The following is a 27,997-nucleotide window of genomic DNA, read 5'->3' on the forward strand; positions in this document are numbered from 1 at the left end:
CGTGGGGCTCGCGCTGTGTGTAGCTTTACAGAATGTCCCGGAAGAGGCTCCACTAGTGTAGTGCGGGCGCGAGGTGCAGGTGAGGCAGTCCACGTCCTTACCTGTAACCAAAGGAGAAAAAAAAAACGAAAAAATGGGAGCGACAGCATGGACACAGTTTCAAGGAAACCCGCTTCTAGGTCGACCTCAGAGCTGGTAATGTAATGTTGTATATTGTGCCTGTATTTTCCCCCCTCTCGATCTCTGAGGCGGGTACTTTTTCTATAAGTTTTCAAGTTTATTGATTGATTGTGTAGGTCATTACGTGCTGCTGTCTGAAGCGTATCTTTTAAAATTCTCTTCCATCATAAAACACCCAATTAAATCATTTAGTTTTTATGATGCAGCTCTATAAGATATATTTTCTCTGAACTTAAGTCAGCTCCTGTTTCAGGGTGCAGTTTGCAATCTGGTTGCTTGCATACAGTAACATGTTGGGACTGCATCCTGCTTTGGCATAGCAGAACGCGATCAGTGCCACGCCTGCTCATTTAACAGTTTCCTATGATTGTGAGATCATAAGTATTAAAAAAAAATGCCAGCACAAAGTCTAGATACGTGTCCAGGAAATAATCTCTCTGTTTCCTCTCACGTCTTCTTCGCGTCACTCATTCTCCTTTCTCTTTCTCTTCTTTTATGTCCTTCTGTAAACCTGCCAGGCTGGACAAGAGAATATGATCCATCCACGAGTCTGATAAAACACAGCGTTGCTGCCAAACAAAGTGCACAGAGCTTACACGTTAAATAAGGTGGGTCAATCCACTCGAATCCAATCCACTGGCAGTGAGTGAAATTAGGTCAAATTACCTTTCAGTCCTGTTATTTTCTGTCTGATCATGCTGTCAGCAACAACATTCCTGAGAAGACTTGCTTCTTGCCTAGAATTGCTTAACAGAAGTCAGATGATGATGGTGGTGGTTGTGTGTTGTCTTACCTTTGTCACAGATGACACTTCTTTTCGCGTGGCCATTCTTAAACTTGTATTTTAGTGTGAGAATATTTTCTTTTTTAACATTGCAACACTTACAAAAAGGAAATATGTCTGTGGGCTTGTGGTTTCAGCTGTGCAGTTTTACATGTTTAAGAAGGGAAAAAAAAGAACATGACAACAGATTATAAAAACAGCAGCCTCCCTGAGAATTAGATCAAAGTATCAAGTCGGCCGTGTGAGCTATTTTAAGTTTTTAGATTTGACAGTTTATTTTGTCTTCAAAGAGTACCTCACTCTTCTTAAATGTTCTGTTTTTAATGGGAGGAGTGGTTCACTTCATAGCCTGCTTGGAGACAAATAATCACCAAGTCATATGTGTCTGCTATATATAGCCTGTAGCTGTGTATTCTTGTCAGTTCAATTCAGTTATATTTATATAGCGCCAAATTACAACAACACTCAACTCAAGGAACTTAATATTGTATAAGCACTTGATTACAGTGGGAAAGGAATGTCTCCTTTTATAAAGGTAGAAACCTTCAACAGAACCAGGCTCAGGGAGGGGCGGCCATCTGCTACGACCGGTTGGCGGTGAGGGCAGGGAGACAGGAAAAAAGACACGCTGAGAAAAAGAGCCAGAGATTAACTACAACTAATGATTAAACACTGACTGGTGTGTAAATACACAGAGAGTGAAACACACAGGGTATTATATACACATATATGGTCGATAGCTGTATATAATAAAATAAGATAAGATGATATAAGGTGTAATTGGAAAATTCCTGCGTTAAAGCCGCCAAAATATTACATAAAGTACTAAGGTTTAATAAATCATAGAAAATAGAAAATAAAGTTAAAATCTACATAAAATGCAAAAAGGGTAAAAATAATAAATATTTCTAAACTATGTAACAAGTTAAACATTCGAGTATTAAAGTAAAAATATACCGTTAGATATTTTAGTTGAACAAGAGCTGTTTTTGTTTTTTTCATTTGCATTGTGCCTTTTTCGTTGAAGCTAGTGTTTTGCATCTCCATGGAGGTTTATCTAACACACCAACACAACTGTTTATCTTTGTGTTTATGGCAGGTTGTGATATCTCTTTAGTGACTGAAAACTGTCCTGCACAGTAACAAGCATTAAGTCAATAAACAGAATAAGAGGAGTGATTTATTTAAAATTTTTTAGCATCTTGTCATATGGACGCAAAAGCTGCCTCGTTTTGATGCCCATTTTCAGGAAACTGTAGTAAAATGTGAGGACGGGAATGTTGGCCTTAGGAAAAGCTAAAATGCAGTTGTGTTCACACGCATACGGGGGCAGTCATGCAAAGCATGCAGGTGTACTCTCTATAATGAAAGACTTTGTCTCAGGTGGAGGGCAAGAGCTGACAACTTTACAGAAGAGAAGCGTAAATACCAGTAAATGATACAGTGATAGTTACAGGAAATGTCAGCCTCACACTTTTGGTGTCATCTGCATTTTCTTCAGCTTGCTGTTAGGAAAGCGTTAACTTGTGGTAAATTTTCAGAATTCACCTTTCAAACATTGTATTTGTTGCTTAAGGATGCTGTTGACTTAAAAGATTAGCATGTTGCTAGGAGTGCCACTAATTTTAGGTTAGTCAACAATCTTTGCCAACATTGGGTAAATGTTGACCGAGAATATATGAGCTCATAGCTCCTATTTTAAACCAAATATTTCCCACAATGAGACATGCATTGTTTAGGAGTTTACTGTTCCTTTTAACATTCTTTTGTTCTACACACATCGTAGAGGCTTCATCTGATAGACACTAGGGTCAGATGGTGTTGAAAACCTATAGCTGTACTCTTTGTACTCACTGTTACATCTGCAGTAATATAGTACAGAAATGTGGTTTCCGTGTTCTTAGTTAGGTCCTCCCCTCACAGGCCCATATTCACGCAACGCTGTGCGTGACTTGCAACCAGAGATGTAAGGTTGAAAAAAGATCCACGGGCATATTTCTTCAATTGCTAAGATTCTTCAGAAGTCAAAATCTAGGCCATTATCGTTCTCTTATATTCGATTTATGTTTCATCTTCTCTTGTTGGTCACTTTTCTTTGAACCATATGACATCACTGAAGCATGTCTGTCCTAAAAAGAAATAGTTGTATATAACTTGGTTTTGCCAGGGTTAGGACAAAAGAATTACCAGCAGACCAAACACAGGAAACCGTGCTTGAAATGCCAGATTGTTAATGTGAGTTTGTTGTCTACTGCCTTTCCTTTTCCCATACTTTATTTGATCATATTATAAAATATCTTTGGACTTTGAACTGTTAGGCAGACAAAGCAAGATCTTCGGAGTAGGCCCTGCCCACCATGTGTTTTTAACTACCCGTCATCAATTAATAGCAAAAGAATCAACAGATTAGCTGAGTATAACATTACATATTAATTTTCACCCCTTTTGTTTACTGAAAAGTAAGCATATAAAACATGTGTTTTAGCCACATGTTTCTATTACACTGTGTCCTCTTTCTTACAAGCAAGTAAATTTCCTGAGACTGCATGTGAGAATGACACATCAGCTGTGGGCGGGCTGTTTGGTTGTAAAAAGAAAGATAGAGAGAGCCACAGGGGCCCCATGGAGGACGTTAGTAATGACTCAGCCAACCAGGTGACATAAAGCCATCAGTGTTCAAACATCTGGACTATAATTAAGCGCACACGAGGAGGGAAATTCCCACAACAAGGCATGTAGGAGTTTTACATAACTGGACCACCTCTAAACATTACAGCAACAAAGGCTGTAAACAGTGGGAAAACGTTTGATCATTTACATGAACCTATCCCGAGGAGGTGTTACTTCCAGGTAGGAAAAGATGATGTCACGATATAATTTCTTCTTTCACAGCTACCCAACCCAGTGACCAAAAGGAACTGGTCTTCTTGACATCCTCAGCTATGGCGAGCCAAGGTCCTGTCAACCCTTCACATGCTACGTTTGACCTCTTTGTCCAAGCCCAGACCTGTAAGGATGTAAAGCACCATTTCACTCAGCTCTGCAGGCAGCTGGAGATCGATCCGGAGGATTTCGGGAGCTTCTACGCAAAGTTAAAAGAAAGACTGAACTACTGGAAGGCCAAAGCTTTGTGGACCAAGCTTGATAAAAGAGCTTCTCATGAAGATTATCAGCAAGGAAAGGTCTGCACTAAAAACAAGGTACAGACAACTAAAGGTCATTTATTGTCATTTTCAAAAGTTAAAAGATTTTGATGTAAGAAGTTGAGATTGTGGTTCTACTACTTGCATGATAGAGATTCCTCTTTAATCGCAGCTACATTAAAAGAGTTAAATCACGTCTCGTAGCTTTTCCAGAGATTGGATCGTGTCACAGAATCTTCATTAGTAGAGGAAGTTTATCCATTTATGTCGTGGCTCATTATAGAAAGTTAAAATTCGACTCGAGTAGGTTAAATTTGCAAGAGCGTTTGCAACATGTGGATCATTAATCGATTAGGTTAGGCCATGAGTACTGCTGTCCACGAAGACTTTCTGGCATTTTATGACATTTATCTTTCTCAACTTTGTGTATTTTAATCTTCATTGAATGCTTTTTTGATGCATTTATTTTAGTCAGAACATAAATGTATCAACCTGTGATAATAATGGTGTTTCCTTACTTTTATAGAAAACATTCTATGCCTAAAACTATAACAAAAAAAGTTGTTAAAAAGATCATACAGATTATCTATAAGTGCTTTTTCCTTTCCAAGAACCTTTGCTGCACTTGCGGATCGATAACTGCAGCCATCAAACTACAATTTATTTTCAATTCAGATGTCATATTTGATTGTGGGCTGTGACTCTGTGGGTTTTTTGCATCTCTTCCCTTTAATTTCTTGTTAAATGTTTGCCCTTTATATATAATTCATGACACTCTCACAGTCATCAAATGGCTTTATACTAATTGTCCTTCAAGAGCAGCTTAAAATCGTTCTCGTTTGTCCTCACCTTTTGCTTTAAAAATGTTTTATTATCGCGTCCATGCTGAGGGTTTGCTGATTTCCTCTCTCCTAGTGCCTCGTGCTGGGTGCTGGTCCATGTGGCCTGAGAGTGGCCATTGAACTGTCCCTGCTGGGGGCTCAGGTGGTGTTGCTGGAGAAGCGGGAGACATTCTCCAGAAACAATGTTCTCCATCTGTGGCCCTACACCATCTATGACCTCCGCGAGCTCGGAGCCAAAAAGTTCTATGGCAAATTCTGCTCTGGCTCTCTGGATCACATCAGTGAGTGCCTCAGTCAGTTATTGGAGTGAGAGTCTATATATAAAACCGTTTTGAGCCAGTCTGAAATGAATTAAATAAACTCACTGCATTATCATTGTTTATGGGGCTCCCATACTTTTAGTATTACATGATACAATCTCAAATTTCAACCGTGTAGTTGTTTTTTTCACTTAATCGTTGCTAATCAAACAAAATGGGCTCTCAGATTCACAATTTCTGTATTTTTCTGTCATTCATGTTTTATGGCTTTATTACCTTTAAGTTCTGGTAGGTCAGCACGAGCAAATTTCAGACATCACATTACTGAATTTCCTTAACAGAAGAGTTTTTAAAGAGAGAATTGCAATATTAGCAACCATTTTTAATCTGTGCACGACTGATAGTATTTGTAGCATTTTGGTTATGCTACACACACATTTCTCATGACACCCACATATATTTTTAGGCATCCGTCAGCTGCAGTTGATTCTATTGAAGGTGGCACTCCTCCTCGGGGTAGAGGTGCACACTGGAGTGGAGTTCCAGGGTTTGATTGAGCCCTCAGGAGAAAATGGTATGTGCGTTTAACAACCATCCTCATCATCCTCCCTATTAAGTTTGCTTGCTTTATCCACTGTTGTTGTTGTTTCTCAAAACTGGAAATATTCATAGACCACCAACATGTAAAGCAGTAAACTTGTGATGAAATCCGCTGAGGTGCAGAACATAAAAGTTTGATGTGTTTCTGACAGGTTGGATGGCAAAACTGCAGCCCCGGTCTCATCCTGCCGCAGCCTTCCAGTTTGATGTCTTCATCTCTGCTGGGGGAGGCAGGTTTGTCCCTGATGGTGAGACAAATACTTATGCATGCTTGAATACTTTCATTTCCCACTGATGCAACAAGGGCTACTAAGCAATTTCACAAGGCCTAGTTGATACACATAGTTATTACGCACAATCCAAATTTACCCCAGCAGTCTTTTTCAAAATGTAGCATTTCATCAGCTAAGTTTCCTGTTTTTCTTCTTACCCAAACTCTCAGGGTTCAAGCACAAAGAGCTGCGAGGAAAACTGGCGATCGGCATCACGGCCAATTTCATCAACAGACACACAGCTGCTGAGACCCAAGTAGAGGAGATCAGTGGTGTAGCCCGCATCTATAACCAGAAGTTTTTCCAAGAGCTACTCAATGAGACTGGTAGGCATCCCTGTGACATCTGCAGTGATGTTTGGCAAAAAAAGAGGAGGACATCTTAATTTGCAGTGAAGCAGCTGTCTGCTCTTATTTATAGTATAATGTTTAAAAATTAAAGCAAGAAAAGAGAAAATCGCTGGCTTCGGATTAACTTGTTTTACTCTGCAGCGTTCACTAAGCTGAGTCACTGAACCAGAATATTTTTAATAACAACATGAGTGCTTTTATTTTCATTTAATTTTTCCTTTGTCGCGCCTTGCTGAATGCAAGCCTCAAGGCATGAAATAAATGTTCACACTGCTGCTTCGGGTTCAGCGTGAAGTGTGAAACAAACAGCAGTGCTGTTAATCTGCGTTTCGAACCTCATCTAATTTCCTGTCAGATTGTTAACTATTGGTTAACCTGCCTGAATCCTCTGAGCTAATTTATATCTACTGCACTTTCATATCAGTGAAACGCTTTAGAGGAACTGAACTGTGTTTGCTGTGCTCACACCCCTTTGAATGACTGTCTAATCAATCCACACTGACTTTCCCTGTGTAGGCCAATAAGCTCTCACATTTTCAAAGTGGTTAAACCAAAAGAGAATAGCAAACATTCTATTGAGAGAAATATGGCACTGAGAGAAACTGCAGAAATGCTTTTGCTTTCAGCTTACCTCATTCAACCTCTCCTCCATACTTTCTCTCTCCATTCTCCGTTCCAGGTATTGATTTGGAGAATATTGTCTACTACAAAGACGACACCCACTACTTTGTCATGACTGCCAAAAAGAAGAGCTTGTTAAAGAAAGGGGTCATTAAACAGGTGAGAATAACACATCTATTACTGAGGAAAAGTGTGATTCTTATTGGCACGAGCTCTATCTCTGGCCAGTAAAGAAAAAGAAACAAACCACGTAGATGACACAGCCCTGCTGCTGCTTCAATGTAGCGACACTAAAAACTGTCAGTCATCTCTTCTTTCTCTGCTGCCTGGCCCCTCAGCTAATGCGGCAAACCAAGTGTAAGACATGTCATCTGTGTAAGTGAAGGTGCCAGAAGTCATCCGATACACTTCTCCCTCTATATCTGCAGGATCATAATGATGCAGAACAGCTGCTGGCCCCTGCAAATGTGGATTACGAGGCTTTGTGCAACTATGCGTGTGATGCTGCCGACTTCTCCACTGGCGGCCGACTGCCTGACCTCCAGTTTGCTCAGAATCACGCCGGCCAGCGGGATGTGGCGATGTTCGACTTCACCTGCATGCACCGTGCTGAGAATGCCTCGCTGGTCAAGGAGAGGAGAGGGAAGAAGTTGTTAATTGGTCTTGTTGGAGACTGCCTAGTGGAGGTAGGGAGCAGCAATTTGGGGTCTTTTCCCTTAATTCGTATCCTTAACAATGCTAGATAACTGTGGGACAGAATATTGTATTGAATTATATTATGCTGCTTCCTAATGCCATACAGTTAATGAAACACTGGAACTAAAATAAATAAAAGTAACCTCTAGTTAACTTGCAGAAAATTGCAAGGCAATTGGAGACATCAAAGAATCAAAGAACCAAATTGGTGAATTAACACATCAATAAAAGCATCTTATTAAGCTCATTTTCACAACAGTTATTTGAATTTTGGGATTTTACAAGAGAAGTTTTGCATCATTCACGATTTAAAACAAGTAGTTTTAGCTCCTCTTCCTTTAAGGCCGCCCTTTGTTTGAGCCAACTTTTTAATTGGATGCCCTTCACAAAATTTTAAACAGCAGATTTTTGGGGTTGTGGCCAGAGATGTCCTCATATTAGTGATATCCAGTCTCACTGACATCATCAGGGTCTGATTTAGAAACAGACTACTTTATCAATCCTTGAGGAAATTAGTTTTTTTTTTTTTATACCTAGCGTGGGGAAAGAAATGCATGAAACTATGTGTTTAGATGAGCATGAAGCAATTATTTTTACACATACTTGCCCCACAATTTTAACAACAGTGTTGACCATATAACGATTATAATGGTGCGTGAGTGCGCTGACTCTGACACTAAAAATTAGCACCGTCATTTTTAGTGCTTTAGCAAGCTGATGTTTTTGCAGGAAGCACAGTCTAACGTGTCTACTCACCCTGCGTCTGCCTGACTAGATAAGCCTCTGCATGAAGTTTTCTCAAAATAAGGTTGACAGGATGTTTCATTTTACACCACACAGGCTTTTACGGTTAACATATTTCTGTGGTTGATGACACGGCATACTCCATTTACTATTAATTAATTGATAAAGTGACATTTTTTGTTACAAAGTGACATTAAGTGCGTGTTCTCTGCAGCCTTTCTGGCCTCTGGGTACAGGCATCGCTCGTGGGTTCTTTGCTGCTTTCGATGCAGCATGGATGGTCAGGAGCTGGGGTAATGGGGTCCCACATCTCAAAGTCCTGGCTGAGCGGTAAGTACATTTTATACAGCTAATAATCTGCACACGGTTTTATTTCATGATCTCACATCTTGAGATTAGATTTGCTAATGCAGTTGCTGCCAGCTTGTTTACTTCAGTTCTTACACTGAATGTTTATTAAAAGAAAGCTTTACTTTTTGTTTCCTTACAGCAAAGACTACAGTTCTAATATTAATGTAATTTTTGTCACAGGGAAATTACGTTAAACTTTTAAAGGAATACATCACATTGACTGAAAACTACTGAATAAAGTAGAGAAATGTCGCACTAGAATTTGTCAGCCTGCCTGTGGGTCTCATCCTCAGCAACACTACCCATCCTGACATAATCAGCGTGATGGATAGTTGTTCTGATTGCATAAGCATTATTATTATTTCAGCAGGAGTCCTTGATGTGACCAAAATAAAACAATTAGGCTTTTAGTGATAAATGTTCGTGTGGATTTTAAAACTTGAATTACATAATAAAGGAACTTTTAGCTTATTTCCTCATAAAATACCATCCTTTGGCAACAAAGTGTTAAAAAAATAAGGGTGTGTACCTGCAGATCAGCTAAAAATGGACAATGTCAGAGGCAGTTAACCAGTAATTATCCCTTACTTGCAATATACTACAGTTGTTGATTGTTTTTGGTTTTATTTGTCTTTACAAATATGCAGTGAAAGCCTCTACCAGCTCCTGTCCCAAACAACACCAGAGAACACCAGCAAAAAGTATGCTGCTTACAGCATCGACCCCAGAACACGGTACCAAAGAGTTAACTTGTCCTCCATCCAGACCCATCAGGTTAGTGGTGTTATCTTTTATTTAGTCAACAGAGATTGAAATAAAGCTTTTAAGAAATAAAGATTTCTTAAAGCCTTCATCCTAAAGTTCATTTAGGGAGGCAGAAAACAGTCTAGTACCTTCTTCAAGTGCTCTTCAAAGCAAAGCTGTGTTAAGAAATGAAACGTGAAAATTGATGAGAGCAGTTTATCAGACCTCGGCTTCTAGTCAATGCATCTGCTGTGTTAAACAAATAGATCTATGTGAACTAAACAGGTTAAACGTTGATTTATTGACTCCATCTTCTTTGTATGTACCGGTCACTCAACTTAGGTGCAGCACCTGTACGATGTTGAAAAAACTCATCCGTCGTTCAAGAAACAAAAGGAGAGTTCACTTCACATGCGTCAAGGTCAGCGACTCCTTTAGCGGTTATTCTGGTTATTCTGGTTATTCTTTCCTGGTCTTGCTAAATGAACCGGGAAACACGATTGCGATTAGCATTGGCATGAAATATGCAACTGCAAAAGCTATTAGAGGTTTCTCTGATTTATTGTCTGGTTTATTGCTGTCCCAGATTCAGCTGGCGGTTCTGAGGAGCTATTGAAATGGTGTCAGAAACACACTGCTGGTTATAAAAATGTGAATGTAAAAGACTTTACACGGTCCTGGAGGTCCGGCTTGGCTCTGTGTGCTCTGATCCACCACTTCAGACCTGACCTCATGTGAGTTCCTGCTTAGTTTTTGTTCGGCAGTACAAGAGTGCTTTGATTTTCTAATCAATCAATCATTATCTAATCAATGTAACAAACCGTCTTTGCTGTTTTCTCATTCCTTCCAAGTGATATGTCCTCCCTGGATGAGTCTAATTGTGTTCACAACAACCAACTGGCCTTCAGTATCCTGGAGAAGGAGCTGGGCATCCCCCCTGTCATGTCTCCCAACAGCCTGGCTAACACTGATCACATAGACAAGTTGACCATGGTTCTTTACCTCACCCAGATCCAAAGCGGTTTCGCTTTACCAAAAAAAGGTGAAAGTTTTAGAATAAAGAAATCAATCAACCCACATTCATACACACACACACACACATACAAAACTATGACATTTATCATCTATGCAAATATTAAGAAAGTCAAATTTAATCAGTGCATTTGCAAAATTCCACAGTCCATCGAACGTCTCTTTAAATATAAGCTTATATTTTATAAATATATTTATATATATATATGTAGTATATATTAGTAGCTATTAGTGACAGCAATATCAGTCTTACATAACTCTGTTGCCTAGACACAGCGCAGCATTAGAATCACCTTAAAAGGTTCAGGTGTCCTCCCACTGAAAAATGTTCAAGAAACGTTCAAATCAGTGCTACCCCTTTAAGAAGCATATTACCCAGAATTCATTTGGCTTAAGTGGCTAGTGCTGTGCTCAGAGCCAGCCTCTACTGGTTGTGCTGCTCTCCTGCACTTGAGCCAGCCCAGCAGCAGACAGATCAGTCATCGTGTAGAGCTGACTTATCGGGGGTCTGATGTGAGCAGCGCCTCTAGAAGGGGTTCTGCTTTTCTTGCGCTGAAGGAAGGGTTTCCCCTGGCTTTTTGTAGAGGTATACGTAGTTTCTTTTTTCAGTATGTGGACTTATTCAGCGTAGATGTGAGCTCAGCCTTTGGAGGTACTGAATGAGCTGAGGTGGGTGTGATATACTCTGTGATGCTGTGCTTGTGCTCCGCTGACTGATGTGCAGACAGCAGGGAGCTGTCAGTCTTGGGTAACCTTATCTGAATGATGAAAGAGTGGGGGTGATAGTCAGAACTGCAGCTGAAGAGTTTTTTTTATGTAGATTGACAAGTTAAATCCAACTGCTGCTTGATGTGACGCCACTGAAAATTCAACTAAGACTGATTTGTCATATTTCTGATAGAGACAATTTTTAAAACGGTGCCCTAAGAATATACTGGGCAGCTGTATTGAAGAGCTGCAAGTAGGCCAACACTCACATTCAGGTGTCTTTATATTAGCATTCTAGTCTAATTTAAGATGATTTTGCTGTGTGTCCCTCTTTGACATTTTGCATTTTCTGTTGGCAACAGAGCCCACAGGCTTCCAGCCATCGTCCAAGTCTCTGTCTTTCTCCCGGACACAGTCAGCTGTCTTTTTCCTGAGCAAGCTGAAGCACAACTCTCTGCAAAGACGTAAGGTACGCCCACTGAGCCTTGAGTTCACTGTTTACACAGCACGGAGGAATCTTTGATAAAGATATTTTCAAACACACTAGCTTGTTGGCTGGAGTTCACTCCGGGGCCTTCGGTCTGTGTTCTCGAGCTGTTGGTGACTCACATGTCTGCTTTGTCTGGGATTCCTGTTTGTGATGACAAGATGTTAGATGTTAATTCAGAGGAAGTGGCTTTTGCTGTTCTACTCCTTGATAATTGTTTAATCATGTTTGTTTTGCAACTGTTCTCGATATCCTCAACAAAATCAGGTCATGTGGTAGTTTATTTTATTTTCTCTGCAGGAAAAGCTGGCAGCTAACAAACAAGCCACTGGAACAGCGACAAGAATGGGAGATGAGGACAGTGTGAGTGTGATTCAACAACTCGTGCTGGACTATGCAAGCTTTCTGCATGATACTGATCTTTAAAAATCATCGTGCTCTGTTGTTAAATCTCAGTCTGCTGTCTGACCTTTTTCCTCAGACATTAGCATCTCCCGTCTCCTCTGAGCTCGATCCTGTCGCCGAGGTGGCTCCTGAGCCGGATACTCCTGCGCTGATGACAAACAGTGAGGAGTGTTACTTCTGTGGTGAAAGGGTTTATCTGCTGGAGCGAATCAGTGCTGAGGGAAAGTTCTTCCATCGGACCTGCTTCACCTGCGCTCGATGCAACATCACACTTAGGCTAGGAGGATACACCTTTGACCAAGATACAGGTGACTCCTAGTTGCGGAATTTATATATTTCTATATTTTGACTATACTCAAGTTTTCAACTATATCCATATCTGTCGCTCTACCTATAGGTGTATATACCATCTTAGCTAAAACCACAGATTAACGTCTTATTCTTCACTCTAGAGTAACGCTACAGCAACTGTCATTATAAAGTGTTGTTTTTTTTTCTCTCAAAGCTGTTATAGAATCAAATATTAGATATCCGCCCCACGCTGACTGAAGCTTCGAGTATTTGCTGGTGATTACTGTCAAAGAGGCAGCTTTCGTCCATATCTGGTCTAACTCCTTCGCTTTTGTTGTCTTTTTGCCTATCTAGCACTCCTCCGTGAAACTGCTTGATGCTGTATTATTGTGTATAAAGTGCTTATATCTATGTTTTCAACAGCTCTTGCATCAGTACTGTGATTGTTCTCTCAAAGCCAAGATCAGATTTTGCTCCTATAAGTGAATCACCGCTTAATTATTTATATGTATAATTAATCATTTGCGCTGAGACCCTTTTCAAAGGGGTCTGTACTCAGACTAAAAGGAGATGAATAATTTAAGAAAGCAGCAGGGGTTTCCCTCTTTAGCGTTCACTTGTCTCTAAATTTCAACTTTTCTTGTTTTGTTTTTTTAACATTTTTTTTTTTTTATCTCTGATTTCTCCACAGGGAAATTTTACTGTGAGCTACACTCTGAAGAGCTGGCAAATGGGCCTGCAACATCTTGTGAGGTGGGTCACTGAAGAGAACTGATGTAAACCATGCTGTTGCTTGCTGCTGATGACTCCAGACACCATGTTGAGTCCTCTTATTCATTATGCTCTTGTTACACAATCTTCAGTTGCATCATCTTTCTGGCTGACGGGTTCTGTGTCAGCAGGACTCGCTTGATTGCGGAGAAACATCTAATGAGAATATTTGTTTCCAAACATACAGTTAGAGCCCAGTAATCATGATAACAACAAAACAAGTTTACAATACATAAAATCATTAGAAACACAGATTTGTATGACAGGTGGAAGGTAATCATAATGAGTATGCCAATTTATAGAGGTGCATTTTGAGACAGGATTTGAAAGCAGAGGGAGAGTCTATGTTATGGATCTCTGGTGGGAGGGAAGCCACGGGTCGGCCAGAGCAGCTGAAGGCTCTAGATCCCATGGTAGTCACGTGGATGGATGCCACAGTGAGATGGATAGAAGAAAAAGACTTGAGAGTGAATGGTAATGGACTGGTTCTTATATAGCGCTTTTCTACTCTCCTGGAGTACTCAAAGCACTATACAACACGCCGCACACACCCATTCACACAAGCACTATTATCCATACGGTGAGTGCTTTCTAACTATCATTCATAAGCATTCATACTCTGATGGATGTATCAGAGAGCAAGTCGGGGTTAGTATCTTTCCCAAGGATATCTGGCATGCAAACTGGGGGAGCCAGGGATCGAACCACCAACCTTCCGATCAGCAGCTAACCTGCTCTACCTCCTGAGCTACAGCCACTCCAAAGCTTACAGCACCTGGTATTCCCAGGCGGGCTCCCATCCGAGAAATCAGAGGTAAAAAAAAAAAAAAAAATGCTTAGCTTCCGAGATCAGACGAGATCGGGCGTGCTCAGGGTGGTATGGCCGTAAGCCGTAAGAGTGCGAATGGGTTTGTTGATGTGCAGAGGCTCATAGAGGTACTGTGAAGAAAGGTTAAGAATGGCATTAAAACTGAGGAACAGAATATTGAAATTAGTGCAATATTTAACTTGAGCGCTGCTGAAGGACAGGTGTGATGTGACCAACGGACTGAATTCTGGTGATGATGCAAGCAGCAGAGTTACGGATCAGTTCAAGGATGATAACAACAATATCCTATAAACAATAAGAGGAAGACCAAAGAGACAGGACTCGGAGTAATCAGTGAGAGATATAGCCAAGGTGTGAATTAGGACAGGAATACCGTTCGGTGTGAAAGATGGATGGAGCCAATCAATGTCATGAGGATGGAGTGACGCTACTGATGTGAGCTTGGAAGGAAAGTGTGCTGTCAAGGATGACACACAGACTCTTAATCTGGGAATGGGAGAGAGAGAAACTGAGGAGGTGTCAATGGTGGTGTTGGTGCGAATGAGGAGAACATCAGTTTCATCACTGTTCAGTTTGAGAAAGTTGGGGGAGAACTGGATTTTCCTAGAAGCTAACACAGATGGATGTGGGTGGGACAGCAAAGGAGTATTTGGTGGACAGATAGAGTGTCATCTATGGAACGCCAGGACTGCCATAATGAATTAATTAAATACACCATTAAATAATTAATTAAATGTGTCAATAATTAATTAAAATTGGAATTAATTAATTAAATAAATAGTTATGACACATGTAATTAATTAATTATTGACACATTTAATTAATTATTTATGTATTTCACATTTTAATTAATTATTGACACATTTAATTAATTAATTATTGACACATTTAATTAATTATTTATGTATTTCACATTTTAATTAATTATTGACACATTTAATTAATTATTGACACATTTAATTAATTATTTAATGATATATTTATTTATTTCATTTTGGCAGTCCTGGCGCCTGGCTCTCGTCATGAAATAATTTTATCTGTCAGCCTCACCCATCAAACTCAGGGGGCGGGGTTAACGCTGCCCATGCAGCTTCTCTAACATTTGATTGGTTGCCGTGCAAAGTAAGTCAAAACAGGTCGATCCTAGAAAATCGATTGCTTGTGTAGACTTGGGGCAGCCAGTTATCCCAGAATGCAGATCAAATCACAAGCAGCAATGGTGGTGGTGTAGTTTTAAAATACCCCGTTTTTCTGTCACCAGCTACACTTTTAACAGTGTTTTAGCCGCGAATGTCGCGCCGTATGTCTGGTCAGGTTGTCAACATAGAACATGCTTGCAAAAGTGCTCAGATGTTTTCAGAGATTTCACTAGCTCTGCTAACAGTTAGCATGCAGAGTGCACCGAGGGGGTACATTAACCGGTTTGTTTACATATTCCACTCTCCGTGTTCCACATGTTGCATTCGCAGATTCTCATTTTCACCGAACGATCGTCTCTTTCCGCCTGGTCTTGTGTCTCTGTGCTTCTGTAACATAAAGAACGAGCTGACATTTTTCTCACGAAACCAGCGATCAGCTCAGCAGACCCTCAGTTTACCTGCATGCATCCTCCTCCTCATCTGTCAGCTGTTTAACACCTGCTGCTAATTCAAGAAACACGCCTACATTACCTGGTGATAGTCACAGTTTAACTGCACAAGATAAGTAAATATAGTATTTTCCCCGAGCGCAGAGCTGCTGGAGCTCGTTTCCTTACAGAGCACTTTATAGGCGAGCCAGCTTTATCAGCAGCTGATGTCCAATCACCAGCACACAGCTTTCAAACCTCAGCTGAGTTTTAGCTCTCAGTGGTTAAACGCTGGACTTCATTCACTCAGGTTCTGTCTGTCGGGTCACGTTTACTTCGCTGTTTTATTTACAACTGAGCAAATCGGTTTGGCTGAGGTTAAAGTTACGTTTCATAACTGCATAGTTTCACAGACGTTTAATGGTTCACTGGCACATGTGTTAGACTGAACTATCATCTAAATATCATCTGTTTTTTAATAGTTATTCAACTGTATTCTAAGCACCAGCTGTCTGTTAGAATGTGATTTTTTTTTCTCTCTCTGTTGGCAGAGGTATAAAAATGCGCAGGAAAATCTGACGTGCATGGCGAACTTCACCGACGATATTTAGGGAGGAATAAACACACATCAAACATAAATGAACCATTTGCCTGTCTCCATAATTGAGAGAATTTTCTCTTCTTATGTCAACACTCTCTCTCTTTTTTTTTTCTTTTTTTTTTGCTTTTTCGGTCATGTTATGTTTACCTGTCAAAGGCTTGTTACAAACTATGAAACACATTGTGCAGACTTCTGGATGTTAGAAGAAAACTAATACTGCTCATGAATGAGACTAAAGGCAGGAAGGTGTCCTTTAAAACTAAACATGTTAATAGGACCTCCCTGTTTATATCATAGTTTAAGATATAGCACGTGTATTTCAGTAATAGCCTGCTGAGGCCACTATACGTGCTGGCCTCATATCAAATGTGAAGGCAGACTGAGTCTATGTTTGACGTTTTTTATATCTAATCTTCCTTTTCAAACATTTAAACAGCAGCGAGTCTGCAGCTGAGGGAATACAAATTCAAATTGTCGGAACAGGTTTGCTCGTTTCTTGGATTCATTTGGTGATTTATTAAATGTATAACTGTTATTCTAATCTGCTGCTGAGTCTCTTACACTTTTCTTTATGCTGTATATTTTCACGTCTCTGGAATAGTTGGCAGTTAGTCAGCTGGGAAACTTTGTGTTAACTCATGGAGCTGAGGATATCGTGGATATGCTGACCTCGCTGCGTGGTGTACAGAGCGAGGTCAGCATGATTAATATTCACAATAAAAATATTAGCCGAACATCATGAAGTCTGTATGTGTTTCATAGTGTCGAACAACCTTTGTACAGTTAAAGCCAGCAGTTACTACATGACGGAAACACCAACTTTATCTCTTTTATGCGTTTATACACAGGTCACGCTGATTACTGAACAAAAACCCAAAGATCAGATGTTAAACAGATTTATTTGCTCTCTCTCCTCCTTAAACATGTTTTTAATGTTAGTTATAATTCAGAATTGGCGACTGAAACACGTAGGACACATAAGAACATCAGGAAATAAAACACCGATAAATATAACCTCAGTAAAAGAAGTCAGCGGGGGTTACTACAGCTGTGTACCGGGGCCTGCGCTTTGTCGGTGGGATTGCTTGCGAGGCGAGCGGGTCTATCCCACGCTTTGCCGTGAGACTGGGCAGACATCTCCGAAATCATCGAAACACTTTTGCAAAGAGGCTGTATCTTGACAAACCGACCAGACACATGAAGATTAAACCACTACATTCTCGGCTAAAAAAATATTAAAACGGTATTTGGTGACACACAAACAGGGTTTTTCAAAGCTCAGTTCTGTTAGCTTCCACATGCCGGTTGTTGTGTGCTAGAAACAATGGCCACCAGGCCAAAGCAATGGTTTTGACTCGATCAGCGTTAACCCCGCCCCCTGAGTTTGATGGGTGAGGCTGACAGATAAAATTATTTCATGATGAGAGCCAGGCGCCAAGACTGCCAAAATGAAATAAATAAATATATCATTAAATAATTAATTAAATGTGTCAATAATTAATTAAATGTGTCAATAATTAATTAAAATGTGAAATACATAAATAATTAATTAAATATGTCAATAATTAATTAATTAAATGTGTCAATAATTAATTAAAACGTGAAATACATAAATAATTAATTAAATGTGTCAATAATTAATTAATTACATATATCATAACTATTTATTTAATTAATTAATTCCAATTTTAATTAATTATTGCCACATTTAATTAATTATTTAATGGTGTATTTAATTAATTAATTATGGCAGTCCTGGCGTTCCATAGTCATCAGCATAACCTGGAAATTGATATTGAATTTATGGAAGATATGGCCAAGATGAGGGAGATAAATAGACGAGGCCCTAGGACAAATCCCTGAGGAACACTAGAAGTATTTAGAAATGGGTGGGATTTGAAGTGAGGCCAGAGAGAGAGAGAGAGGATTGAAACCAGTTTAAAGAGGTGTCAGTGATTCTAATAGAGACTAGGATTTTAAATACACTAGACTAAAAGTTATTGACATTGTTGGGGTCTGCTGCAGGCTTCTAAAGTATAGATGTTACTGCCGCTGGTTTAAGAGAAAAGTGTACAATAACAGAGGTAAGGGGGGAACGCATGGTGACAGTCATTATGGTGAGCAGGGTTTATTCAAGACAGCAGGAAGATGATTTCATTTACTGGTAGATGGCTTTGATTTTTCAACAACAGAGGTATGTTTCAAACAAATGAACAGGAGGGAGGGGCTGAGGGAACTTGTAGATACAAATTTTAAGAAGGGTTACTTGTTAGTTGCTGGTGAATCTTATTTGGGCTTTTTTTTTTAACATATTTCATTTTTAGCTATGTGATGAAGATAAGCTTAGTGCAGACACAGTTTTAATTCAAGGTCATTTGCATCCAAATTGGACGAAGCGTTTAAGAATTACAGCCTATATGTAGCCTTGTGTTTTAGATTTAATTTAGTTTTTTTCCAAGAGGCCAAACCTAATTGTATCATTCACTCAGAAGCTGTTTTGTGGACAGTTATAAGATATTCCAAGTGTAGTATTTGGATTTTGAGGCAACGGCTGTAAACCCACAACATGAGTTCAAAGGTACTCTCCATGCAAAAGAAGCGGCCTATCCTTAATTTGCAAATCAAAACAAAGCATCAAAGAGATAGCGGGAATGTTAGGAGTGGACAAATGAACTAGCACTTTCAACAACATAAAAAGCTAAAAAATCTAGTCCATTGACCATAGGGCTGTATGATTTTAGGATCATGGGGATTTAGTCATGAGAGAAAAAGCAGTGTTCATCACAAGCTGCAAAGTGGTGATAAAATCACCTGAAAAGCCAGACCAGCTCCTGAATAGCATTGTTTGGACAGCTGAAGGGTAGGTTAACCTGTGCCAGTGTGATGGGAAGAAAAAAAGTATGGAGACATCATAAATTGCTCATAATCCAAAGTAAAACTGTGTAGGCAGTGTGATCCATGCATGGATGGCTTCTAAAAGCTCTGAGTCACTAGCATTTATTAATGATAAATGACAGAGTGACAGATGACAGAAGCAGCAGGAGGAAATCTGAAGCATACAGTACAATACTGCCTGCTCACATTCAGCCAGATGCAGAAAAGTGGAGTGGACTACATTACTAAAGAAGTGGATTATTCTATAATAGCCAATGGAAATGCCTAATCTCAACCAAACTGCACGTACATTTCTTTCATTTCATTTTCCTGTCTCGCAAGATACAACTAGGGGGGCATGCACACAATTGAACTAAAGACAGTCCTAATATTTCATGTAACATCACATTAAATATATACATTTATATATATTTAAAAATGGCTGCAGTCACTCAACAGTTGATGCAATATTTTTGTTAATCCTTTTAATTATCGTAAATCCTGGACTACAGGCCGCACCGGATTTTAAGCCGTAAGGCGTTTCACCTGTAATATGAGATATTTACACAGAAATGCTACACGTGAGTATTTTTAATCCGTAAGGTAACATAAACATGGTAACATAAACGTTATGGTAACATACAAAAATACATACTGCAAATGCTTTTTTTTTCCTCGAACAGCGCCTGTAACACGGCTACCTTTAAGTATACGTACGTATCAGTAACACACAAATTACATTGCTTATGGTTTTTTTACAGAACAATGCACAAACAACATTACAACGTCTCTTAACAACCGATAAAAATATATACACTACTTATCATTTTGATTGGTCTACTGTTACCAGGCAAAATGTTTTTGGCGGCATGAAACAAAATGTGCATTAGCCGCAGTCAGTGTTCACAGTGTGGGAAAAAGTAGCGGCTTATGACCCGAAAACTACTGTACATCTGAGTTATTGAAACTACAATTGCATCTTCTTTCATTTCAAATCTCTAAAATAATTTGTTAATATATAGTTAAATAAACTTAACTAATTTGTATATAGTCTGTGGGCTAATTTAAATTAAACATGTTTTTCATGCTTTTTATCAATTTAGGAAAGCAAAGGAACTCAGAGAGAGACAGAAGAAGGAAACGGAGTTTCCAGTGATGAATATACTCCATCGCCGTCAGATGAGGAGTATGAAAACACCCTGGACTGTGGTCCTCCTACTCACACACAATCACAAACATCTGAAGAAAAGGACCACCGCATATATGAGTCAAAAGAAGACTCCCAAGAACCACTTGTATCAAAAACTCCCACAGACCATCCACCTAAATCTGAGGTAGCAGCAGCCATTAAGGAGGCGGAGGAGACAAAAAAAATGACTCCGTGTCCAGTTCCAAAGCCCCGTCGCTCTCGGCAGACTACTCCCAGCCATCAGCCCTCTCCCCCAGTAGCAAAGCCTCGCACAGTCCACCTCATCAGCCTCACCGTCCCAGAAGAACCTTCATCTCCGACTCCCACAGAGGAGGGCTCTAAAGCAAGACCAGACTCCCGTCCTAAACAGTCACTGCGGAAGCTTCAGTTGACCGCTGAGGAAAAAACCCAGCTGGTGAATCTTCACAGCTTCAGCGCAGACTCGGATTCAGAAACCCATGGCGGATCCTCCTCCTGCTCCTCTTCCTCAGCTAATGCAGGGCCTCCTAAAACAGAGGGCCTGGATGGGCAAGAAGAGGAGGGCTACTGGAGTGGGAGCACTGCTGGGCAAATGCGGGAGAAGAGGAATCGACGCTGCTTCAGAAGAAAAGAGATGCCAAGTGGGCAGGCCAGAGTGCGATCAAAGTTTTCTCCGTGGAATCTCTCTTCACCAAGGATCAGCAGAGACACCCGGCTGAGTGTCCACGTTAATCAGCCGGGGAGAGTGGGTAAGCTGGCAACTCATCTCTTTGGTTTTAGCTCAATCTGGAGTCATCCAGGCTTATTGCAACACTTACTCTTACTTTTTCCCACAGAAACAACATTCAGACATGTCCACCACACCTCAGAAGAGGGCGTCGAAGGAGATGAGGACGATGATGATGAGGACGATGATGAACAAGACATTGACTTGTTTGATGACCAAGTAAGGATATCGGTAGAGTTCATTTGTTTCAGTTTTTCAGGGGGAGGATATTTTGCACTAACTGTACTATTACTTTACCTCTAGTTTCAGAGTGTGCCATCAGACCCCGTGGAGGCAGAGAAGCTGGAGTTTAAGAAGATGAAGACGTTGGAGCGGCGAGCCAGGATGAGTGAATTACAGCGATTCCGCAAAGCTCAGGTGAGTGATCTAAAACTCATTCCTGGTCCGTTTTTCTACAACTTCACTTAGTGGAGCAATGAATATGCACATAATTATATATTATTATTATTATTATTATACAATATTGTAATTTATGTCATTTCTAAGATATGTTTTTATCATCTGTAAAGTTATGTGAATCCATGCTTACTAGTCATTTTTGCTGCAGCCAGTCATACAGTTTGCATAAAATTGAAATCCAGTAAATGCAAACACATGCAAATCACAACACAGCTAGCAGTTGGCAATCTATAGTGGAGACAAATTCATCAGCCTGTAATCAGCTGTTAATCCCACCTAAAATGTTAAGAGAAACAAATTTTTGCAGAAAATTGTTCTTAATATTAAAGAAAGTTTGCAGATGAGTCACCGTGTTGGTTTACGTTTAAAATTCAGAAGCAGACAGCCCATTCATCTGCTTCAGAGGCATTCATCCAATCAGGTGCGCCTCAGTGTTTGCACAGTTATTAGAGTATGCAGGAGAGGGAGTGTACTTGTCAATCATCTGTCTTCACACCCCATCGAGCAATGCCACGAAGCTGGGTGAACCCTTGAGTGTAACTCATCCATATCCATTTTACAAGAATTGGCTCAATTGCATGTTTTTTTTTTTTTTATATATCTGCCCTATATGGAATTCAGATTTGTCACCAAAGCCTATTTCAAGAAATTAAAGCAATTTCATTAAAATATTTGTCAAGATGTACTTTTTGATTTTGTGTTTCACAGTCTATCCAGAGAAGACTGGAGGAGATTGAGGTGACCTACAAAGACCTGGAGGACAAAGGTGTGACTCTGGAGCGGACACTGCGAGGAGAGGCTGGTAAGATCAGATCTTCTTTTTTTTATACATATTTAAAGAACTTGGGGTGTATTGTTCTATATCTCTGGACATTTGCGATGGAAAAAAAGCTTATTTTGGAAGTATAAAGTCATTCTAAAAGTGTATGCTTCCACATAAATAAAGATTCATAGTTGAGGAAGATCGATAAATTTGAAATTGTTTGTGGGAATGATGTGTGTCCTCTGGACTAAAGAGGAGAGTCAAACATCCAGTTTGTTAGCAGCTTTCACTTTAAAAGCATGCCTCTCTAATGGTATGTTCTCTATGGAATTAGCAGCTCGCACATCCGGAAAGACGGCATCAGTACTGAAAGTTGTCTATGCATGTTGCATGCTTTAGCATGAGAATGTGCTGTTGTGAGCTTTTACGACAGCTTTTACAACAACATAGCTTTGTAGTAGAAGAGTCCAGGTGCTGAACTGGTCTGCCTGCAGTCTAGAGCTCTCACCAGCTGAAAACATTCGACACATGATGACACAAAAATATGAGATAGAAGACCCAGGACTGTTGAACAGCTAGAATCTGTATTTTCAATCGACTTTTTAGCAGTATTTTATACGAACCAAGTGCACAAACTGAGATTACTGAGATTTGCAACACACCATTTACTTCAAACTACGGCGATATTTAACACTAAACAAACCAGCAGGTCTGATTATCTGCCCTTGATATAAAAATGAACTGACTGCATCTCTGTTTAGAAAGCCGTGAAACTTTTGCAAACCACACGTATGAGCGCTATTTGGGGATTGCATTCCTATGCTATTTTGGTCTGTTTAGTAAATCTAGCCCTAAATTTGTAGGTCAGCTGAATTCTTTTTATTACAGCCTCTTGGAATCCTTATACAAGTTAGCGTGTGGGCTTGTAGACAAACACTCACATGGGTGCTGTGTCAGATGCTGCAAATAAATCTGGTTCCTCCTCACCACTTTATTGAGAACCCACCCCACCCAAAAAAAGCACATCTTCCTGTTTTCTTAAAGAAAATATGCACCATTTTTTCCTTGCAGAACGCAGCGGTTCTCCTGATATGATCGAACAGTGGATCCAGCTCGTTCATGAAAAGAATGCATTGGTTTCCGAGGAGTCTGAACTCATGGTGGCGTAAGTCTGCAGCCTCACTGGCTCATTCTTTATTTCATGGAGTAAAAGTTTGTCTAGTCATACAAGTAATACAACAGAGCATCTGTATACAAGTGACATGGTAGACGGAGCAGATCTCACATCAAAACACTGCGGTGACTGGCTGACCTCACAATGCTAAAAGCCAGTCTTTTTTTTTACAGTGAAATGTCGTTTGTTGTCGGTCCTCATGATAACATACAGCGTTACTACTGACAGGACTCAGCTGATGCTTGTTTCTCTTGCAGGTCTCGACAGCTGGAACTCGAAGACAAGCAGAGCATGTTGGAGCTGGAGCTCAGGAAATACATGGAGATAAATGGTGTGTACTTTGGTGTGCACACAGAAAGACTTGTAACTAAAAGTGTCTTTGATGTAGTTAAAGGGAGGAGCCTAACTTCTAAACAGGCACCAGGCCGAGCAAGGCCCGTACTGCAGTGCATGTTTGTCCTACTAATGAGCACATCAATGCTTTCTTTGTCTTTGCCACGTTTGTTGTTGTCCCATTAACTCAGTTCTGCATATAGCAATGTCCTGCATTTTGTAGGACACTATACACTACTGGACCATGTTTTTTCTTTTACTAAATTACATATCATATGATTATTTATTGACCATAATTTCTTCCAGCATTAATGCCACTAAACTAGTTACTTACGCCCGTTCATAATGTTTCCCCTGGGGTTTCCAGGTAGTGTATTGTGCAGTAAAACAAATTTTGACCATTTTCTGCAAACAAATAACTGAATATAAGAATATATGAATATGCAGAATCTTTTGGCAAGAGATAAGACTTCTGGCACCAGAAGCATTCGGCTTCTGTTTTTAGTCTAATCACATTTAGTCAGGTTTTGGTTGCATGGAGGTAAACAGTCCATTTAAAGAGCAAAAAAACAGGGATGCACATGCCAAAATGCAGTCCCATAATCATCATCTATTACCTGATGAGAATTTTTAAATATATTACAATTAATTAACACAGACTGGTGCACTGAGCAGGAAGTTCATATTAGCCTTTATTTCCAGAAAACATCAAACAAAGGTCAAAGAGTCCCCGGTTTGGCCCAAACAGGCCACAGATTGCCTTTGAAGCACTTTCAACAGTGCAATAATGGGCTCAGCATTTCGAGTCAGACATATCAAGTAGATAATTTCCAGTCTGCTTAAGCTTTAATTAGATTTAGGTGAAATGTATGGAATGTGTTCTTCCACTGAAAGAGGGCAATGAATAGATATTTAGTTGGAAATGTTTTCTCCTCATGGCAAGTATGGACAGGAGAGGAATAACTGAAGGGACTATAAAAAAGTACAAACCTTGGCCTTGGCAATCTAACTGTTTGAAAGTTTGAAATGACTCACTAAGGGGCCTTTTGCTTCTATGGAAAAATAAAAATACATTCCTGGCAAGTCTGGCAGCCTTTCTACTCAGAAAGGTTTTTGCATCATAGTCAGCAGATGTTGGGAAGGGAGGGGTACAGTACCAATTATCCATTTTTTCCCCCTAATTAGTGAGAGGACGAGAGTTTACTTGCAAGAACCACTATTCAGCTTAGACTTGATGTTTGTGTCTGTTATTAATTAGAATTGGGTGTGTGCATATGTTTTCGTTTTCCAGATAAGACATCAGAGCAGCAGGCAGAAGAAGAGCGAATCCTTCAGGAGATGATCGAAGTGGTGGACATGAGGGACTCTCTGGTATCGTTTCTGGACGAGAAGAGGCAGAAGGAAATAAGCGAGGAGCAAGAAGCTTTCTGCATCATGGAGGCCAAACGGCAATCAAAGGGAGGATCTCAGGTTCACTGGGCGTAGGGTGAACCTGCATGTCCCGCGCTGGTGATTATTTCACATCTTCTGTGTGTGAGACTCGCTGCTTTCAGACTTGAAACCTGAAATGTACATTTGAAAAGCCAAAGATGATCGAGCTTCGTTATGGAAAGTAACACACCACAAGCACTCAGTCAGGGGATAGGATTTAGTTCAGGCTTGTGAGCCCGGAGGCTCAGAGAGTGTCAGTTGCAATCCACCCCCTAGAGGGAGACATAAGCCTGGAGATCTGAGTCTTTCAGTTGACATGCCCAGAGTCTGTGCAGCTAAAGTCTGCCTGCCATATTGGGGTCATAGCAACATAGCCGCATAGGAAAAATTATCTTTAGTGTATACTGAACTATTGAACATCTATCACACAAATGATGATCAGTGACCAGCCTGGGACTTGGCCTGATTTACTGTCAGATATGTGACTTTAGCACTGAGCCAAGATAGAGCAGTATGAAATCACAGTGGCTGGAAAGCTGCTGTACCTGACTTTGTCTCTTTAGAGATAGTTCTAGGCTGATAATACAGGACAGCTGGTGTTTTTGAAAATAGATGTTCATGTTGATTTTACTTGTTTCATCATGGGGAGTGCTACTGTACACAAACACATGATATCCTAATTCTATCTTTAGTATTTGTATTACATAAATGTGATGGGATTGTAAAGAAAAAAAAGAAAAACTAAGTGACATTTAAACATTACAAATATTCAAACTTTGTTTTTCATTTCTTTTTGTCGATGTTGATGTTTTGTAGCACTTACAGCTGTTCACCGTGTCCTGTCCTGCAAGCACATTGGATAGTTAATCTCAGGGGTTGATTGTTCAGTCCTTTCGGGTCAGAGTTAGTTTTCCAGTGATAGTCTTCAAAAGTTGGCTGCACTTTTATTAGTGGATGTAGTTAATTCGGGGTAATTGGGGGGGGGGGGCAAATATGGACAGATTTATCTATTTATAAAAACCAATATTTATTATTTGTAGGTATTCCTGTCATTGTGCAGGATGAATGGCCAAAATCTAAACAAAGACCGTTTCTTGTATAAGTGAAAAGGAGCCTTATTTAGTCATTGTCCTGCTGCCATTTTGTGCTATCTGGACAGCCATTCACAGCATATCAAATAAAGTACATGCACTTTGTCGTTTTTGTTTATTTATGCATTTAGTCTTATACTGAAGCACTGTGCAGTATAACTAATACTAACTCATAATTATGTAAGGTGTTGCCATAAAGGCTTGACCTCGCCTGTTATTCTAATTGCTATCCTGTAGGGCAGCGGTCCCCAACCCCCGGGCCACGGACCGGAGTCATTTGGTACCGGGCCGTGAGACTCGGGTGTGAAATGTATGATTTTCAGGGTTTTTATCGGTTTTTAAGCGTTATTTTGTTATCGTTTTTTCGTTAACTCGGTTTGAATGGATCTTTTCACGTGTGTTATGAATAAATCTTCTTTTTTTCGGTACCGATACTAGTTTTATTTTGTTGTATTTATCCACGAAACCTTGAAGGCCGGTCCGTGAAAATATATTGTTGGGCACAAACCGGTCCGTGGTGCAAAAAAGGTTGGGGACCGCTGCTCTAGGGTGCATACTTGGCCTTGATTAAGATTTAAGTAGTGAAGACGCTCCTTCCTATTAAGGTCCACAAGTCAGTAAAATAAAATGCAGCGAAAGTCCCAAATCGTAATTTTATTGAAACGAATAAATAAATATAATCACCTAAACTATCAGAAGAACTTGGAAGTGCAGGGAAACCTTAGTCAGTGTGAGCAACAACCAGCTTTGCAGCGTCACATTCATGTCTAACAAGTACATTTTAAGGTCTTCTTTCCTTAAAAAAGTGTTTATGGGCAACATCAAGTCAGATATAAATGAAGGTTGTTACTGAGTTAATTAACAAGTGCGCGTTTGTTTGCTAACGGAATATTTATCAGACCTTGTGATCTCACGGAGGAAGTGCGGAGGATGAACACAATGTCAGATGTTTTGAATTGATACATAAAAGTGAATAATTGCAGCTCATCATCATCATTACAGGTATACTGCCCACATTTTTTACAGTGAAGATCATGTTAACAATATGCATTATGTAATACTTTTCACAAAGAAACATCTTTTTTTTGGAGTAGTTACATAAAGCAAATAATTGCTTTCTGTAAATTTGAGTGCAAATGTCACACACGGGTCGCTAGTTTTCTGCAAGCACTCACTTGTATTTAATCTAAGGTTATGTAAGCACTTAATATATTAAGCAATGATTAAAATAACTTGCAAAACACTTTACTCATGCTTGTTTGGATTCAAATCCTGGTAACATTTGCTGGATCTTTTTAAGATGTATCTGCTTATATGACTTTTTCCCACATGGGAGCTGTGTAAATATAGCTCTGAGCACAGATTCCTTGATCCATTTATTGTAATCCCATTGACCATTAATTTAGCTGCAATGGATCTTAAGCGCCTGAGGTGGTGTAAGGTACTTTGTTGCACCTGTGAAGAGAATGGGGAGCTTTGTTTTACATCCCTTTAATGACATAGTCTTGGATAATCCCTGTTGCGGGGATTAAAAAGTTCACACTGAATGATGTAAGGCGACATGAGTCGCTGTTTTATCAGTCTTTGTCAACAACTACTGCATAATGTGTTGGGAATTGAAAAGCTACTGAAAAGTATCACAATTAAAAGTATTTTATGAAATTTATTTCAGAATTTGTTGTTGCAGGTAAATGATAAT

General features: G+C 39.8%; 1 protein-coding gene across 2 annotated transcripts; it reads left to right on the forward strand.

The window, feature by feature from the left end:
• The first annotated feature begins 45 nt into the window (after positions 1–45).
• Positions 46–27,997, forward strand: mical1 (microtubule associated monooxygenase, calponin and LIM domain containing 1). 2 transcript variants are annotated; one of them, XM_080898146.1, is made up of 25 exons: positions 46–195; positions 699–788; positions 3,857–4,164; positions 5,023–5,230; positions 5,676–5,783; positions 5,962–6,057; positions 6,252–6,407; positions 7,111–7,211; positions 7,481–7,738; positions 8,707–8,822; positions 9,491–9,617; positions 9,930–10,008; positions 10,174–10,321; positions 10,439–10,629; positions 11,690–11,796; positions 12,115–12,177; positions 12,296–12,527; positions 13,202–13,263; positions 20,256–21,069; positions 21,157–21,266; positions 21,351–21,464; positions 22,215–22,308; positions 23,341–23,434; positions 23,701–23,774; positions 25,068–27,997. In XM_080898146.1, the coding sequence occupies exons 3-25, from the start codon at positions 3,907–3,909 to the stop codon at positions 25,259–25,261; spliced, it is 3,804 nt and encodes a 1,267-aa protein (XP_080754272.1). In that variant the 5' UTR covers positions 46–195; positions 699–788; positions 3,857–3,906; the 3' UTR covers positions 25,262–27,997. The 2 variants fall into 2 exon arrangements, with proteins under 2 accessions (XP_080754272.1, XP_080754273.1); XM_080898147.1 differs by lacking the exon at positions 699–788.

Source organism: Rhamphochromis sp. 'chilingali' (genome assembly GCF_963969265.1).
Source record: "Rhamphochromis sp. 'chilingali' genome assembly, chromosome: 12".
In the NCBI taxonomy this organism is placed as follows: domain Eukaryota; kingdom Metazoa; phylum Chordata; class Actinopteri; order Cichliformes; family Cichlidae; genus Rhamphochromis; species Rhamphochromis sp. 'chilingali'.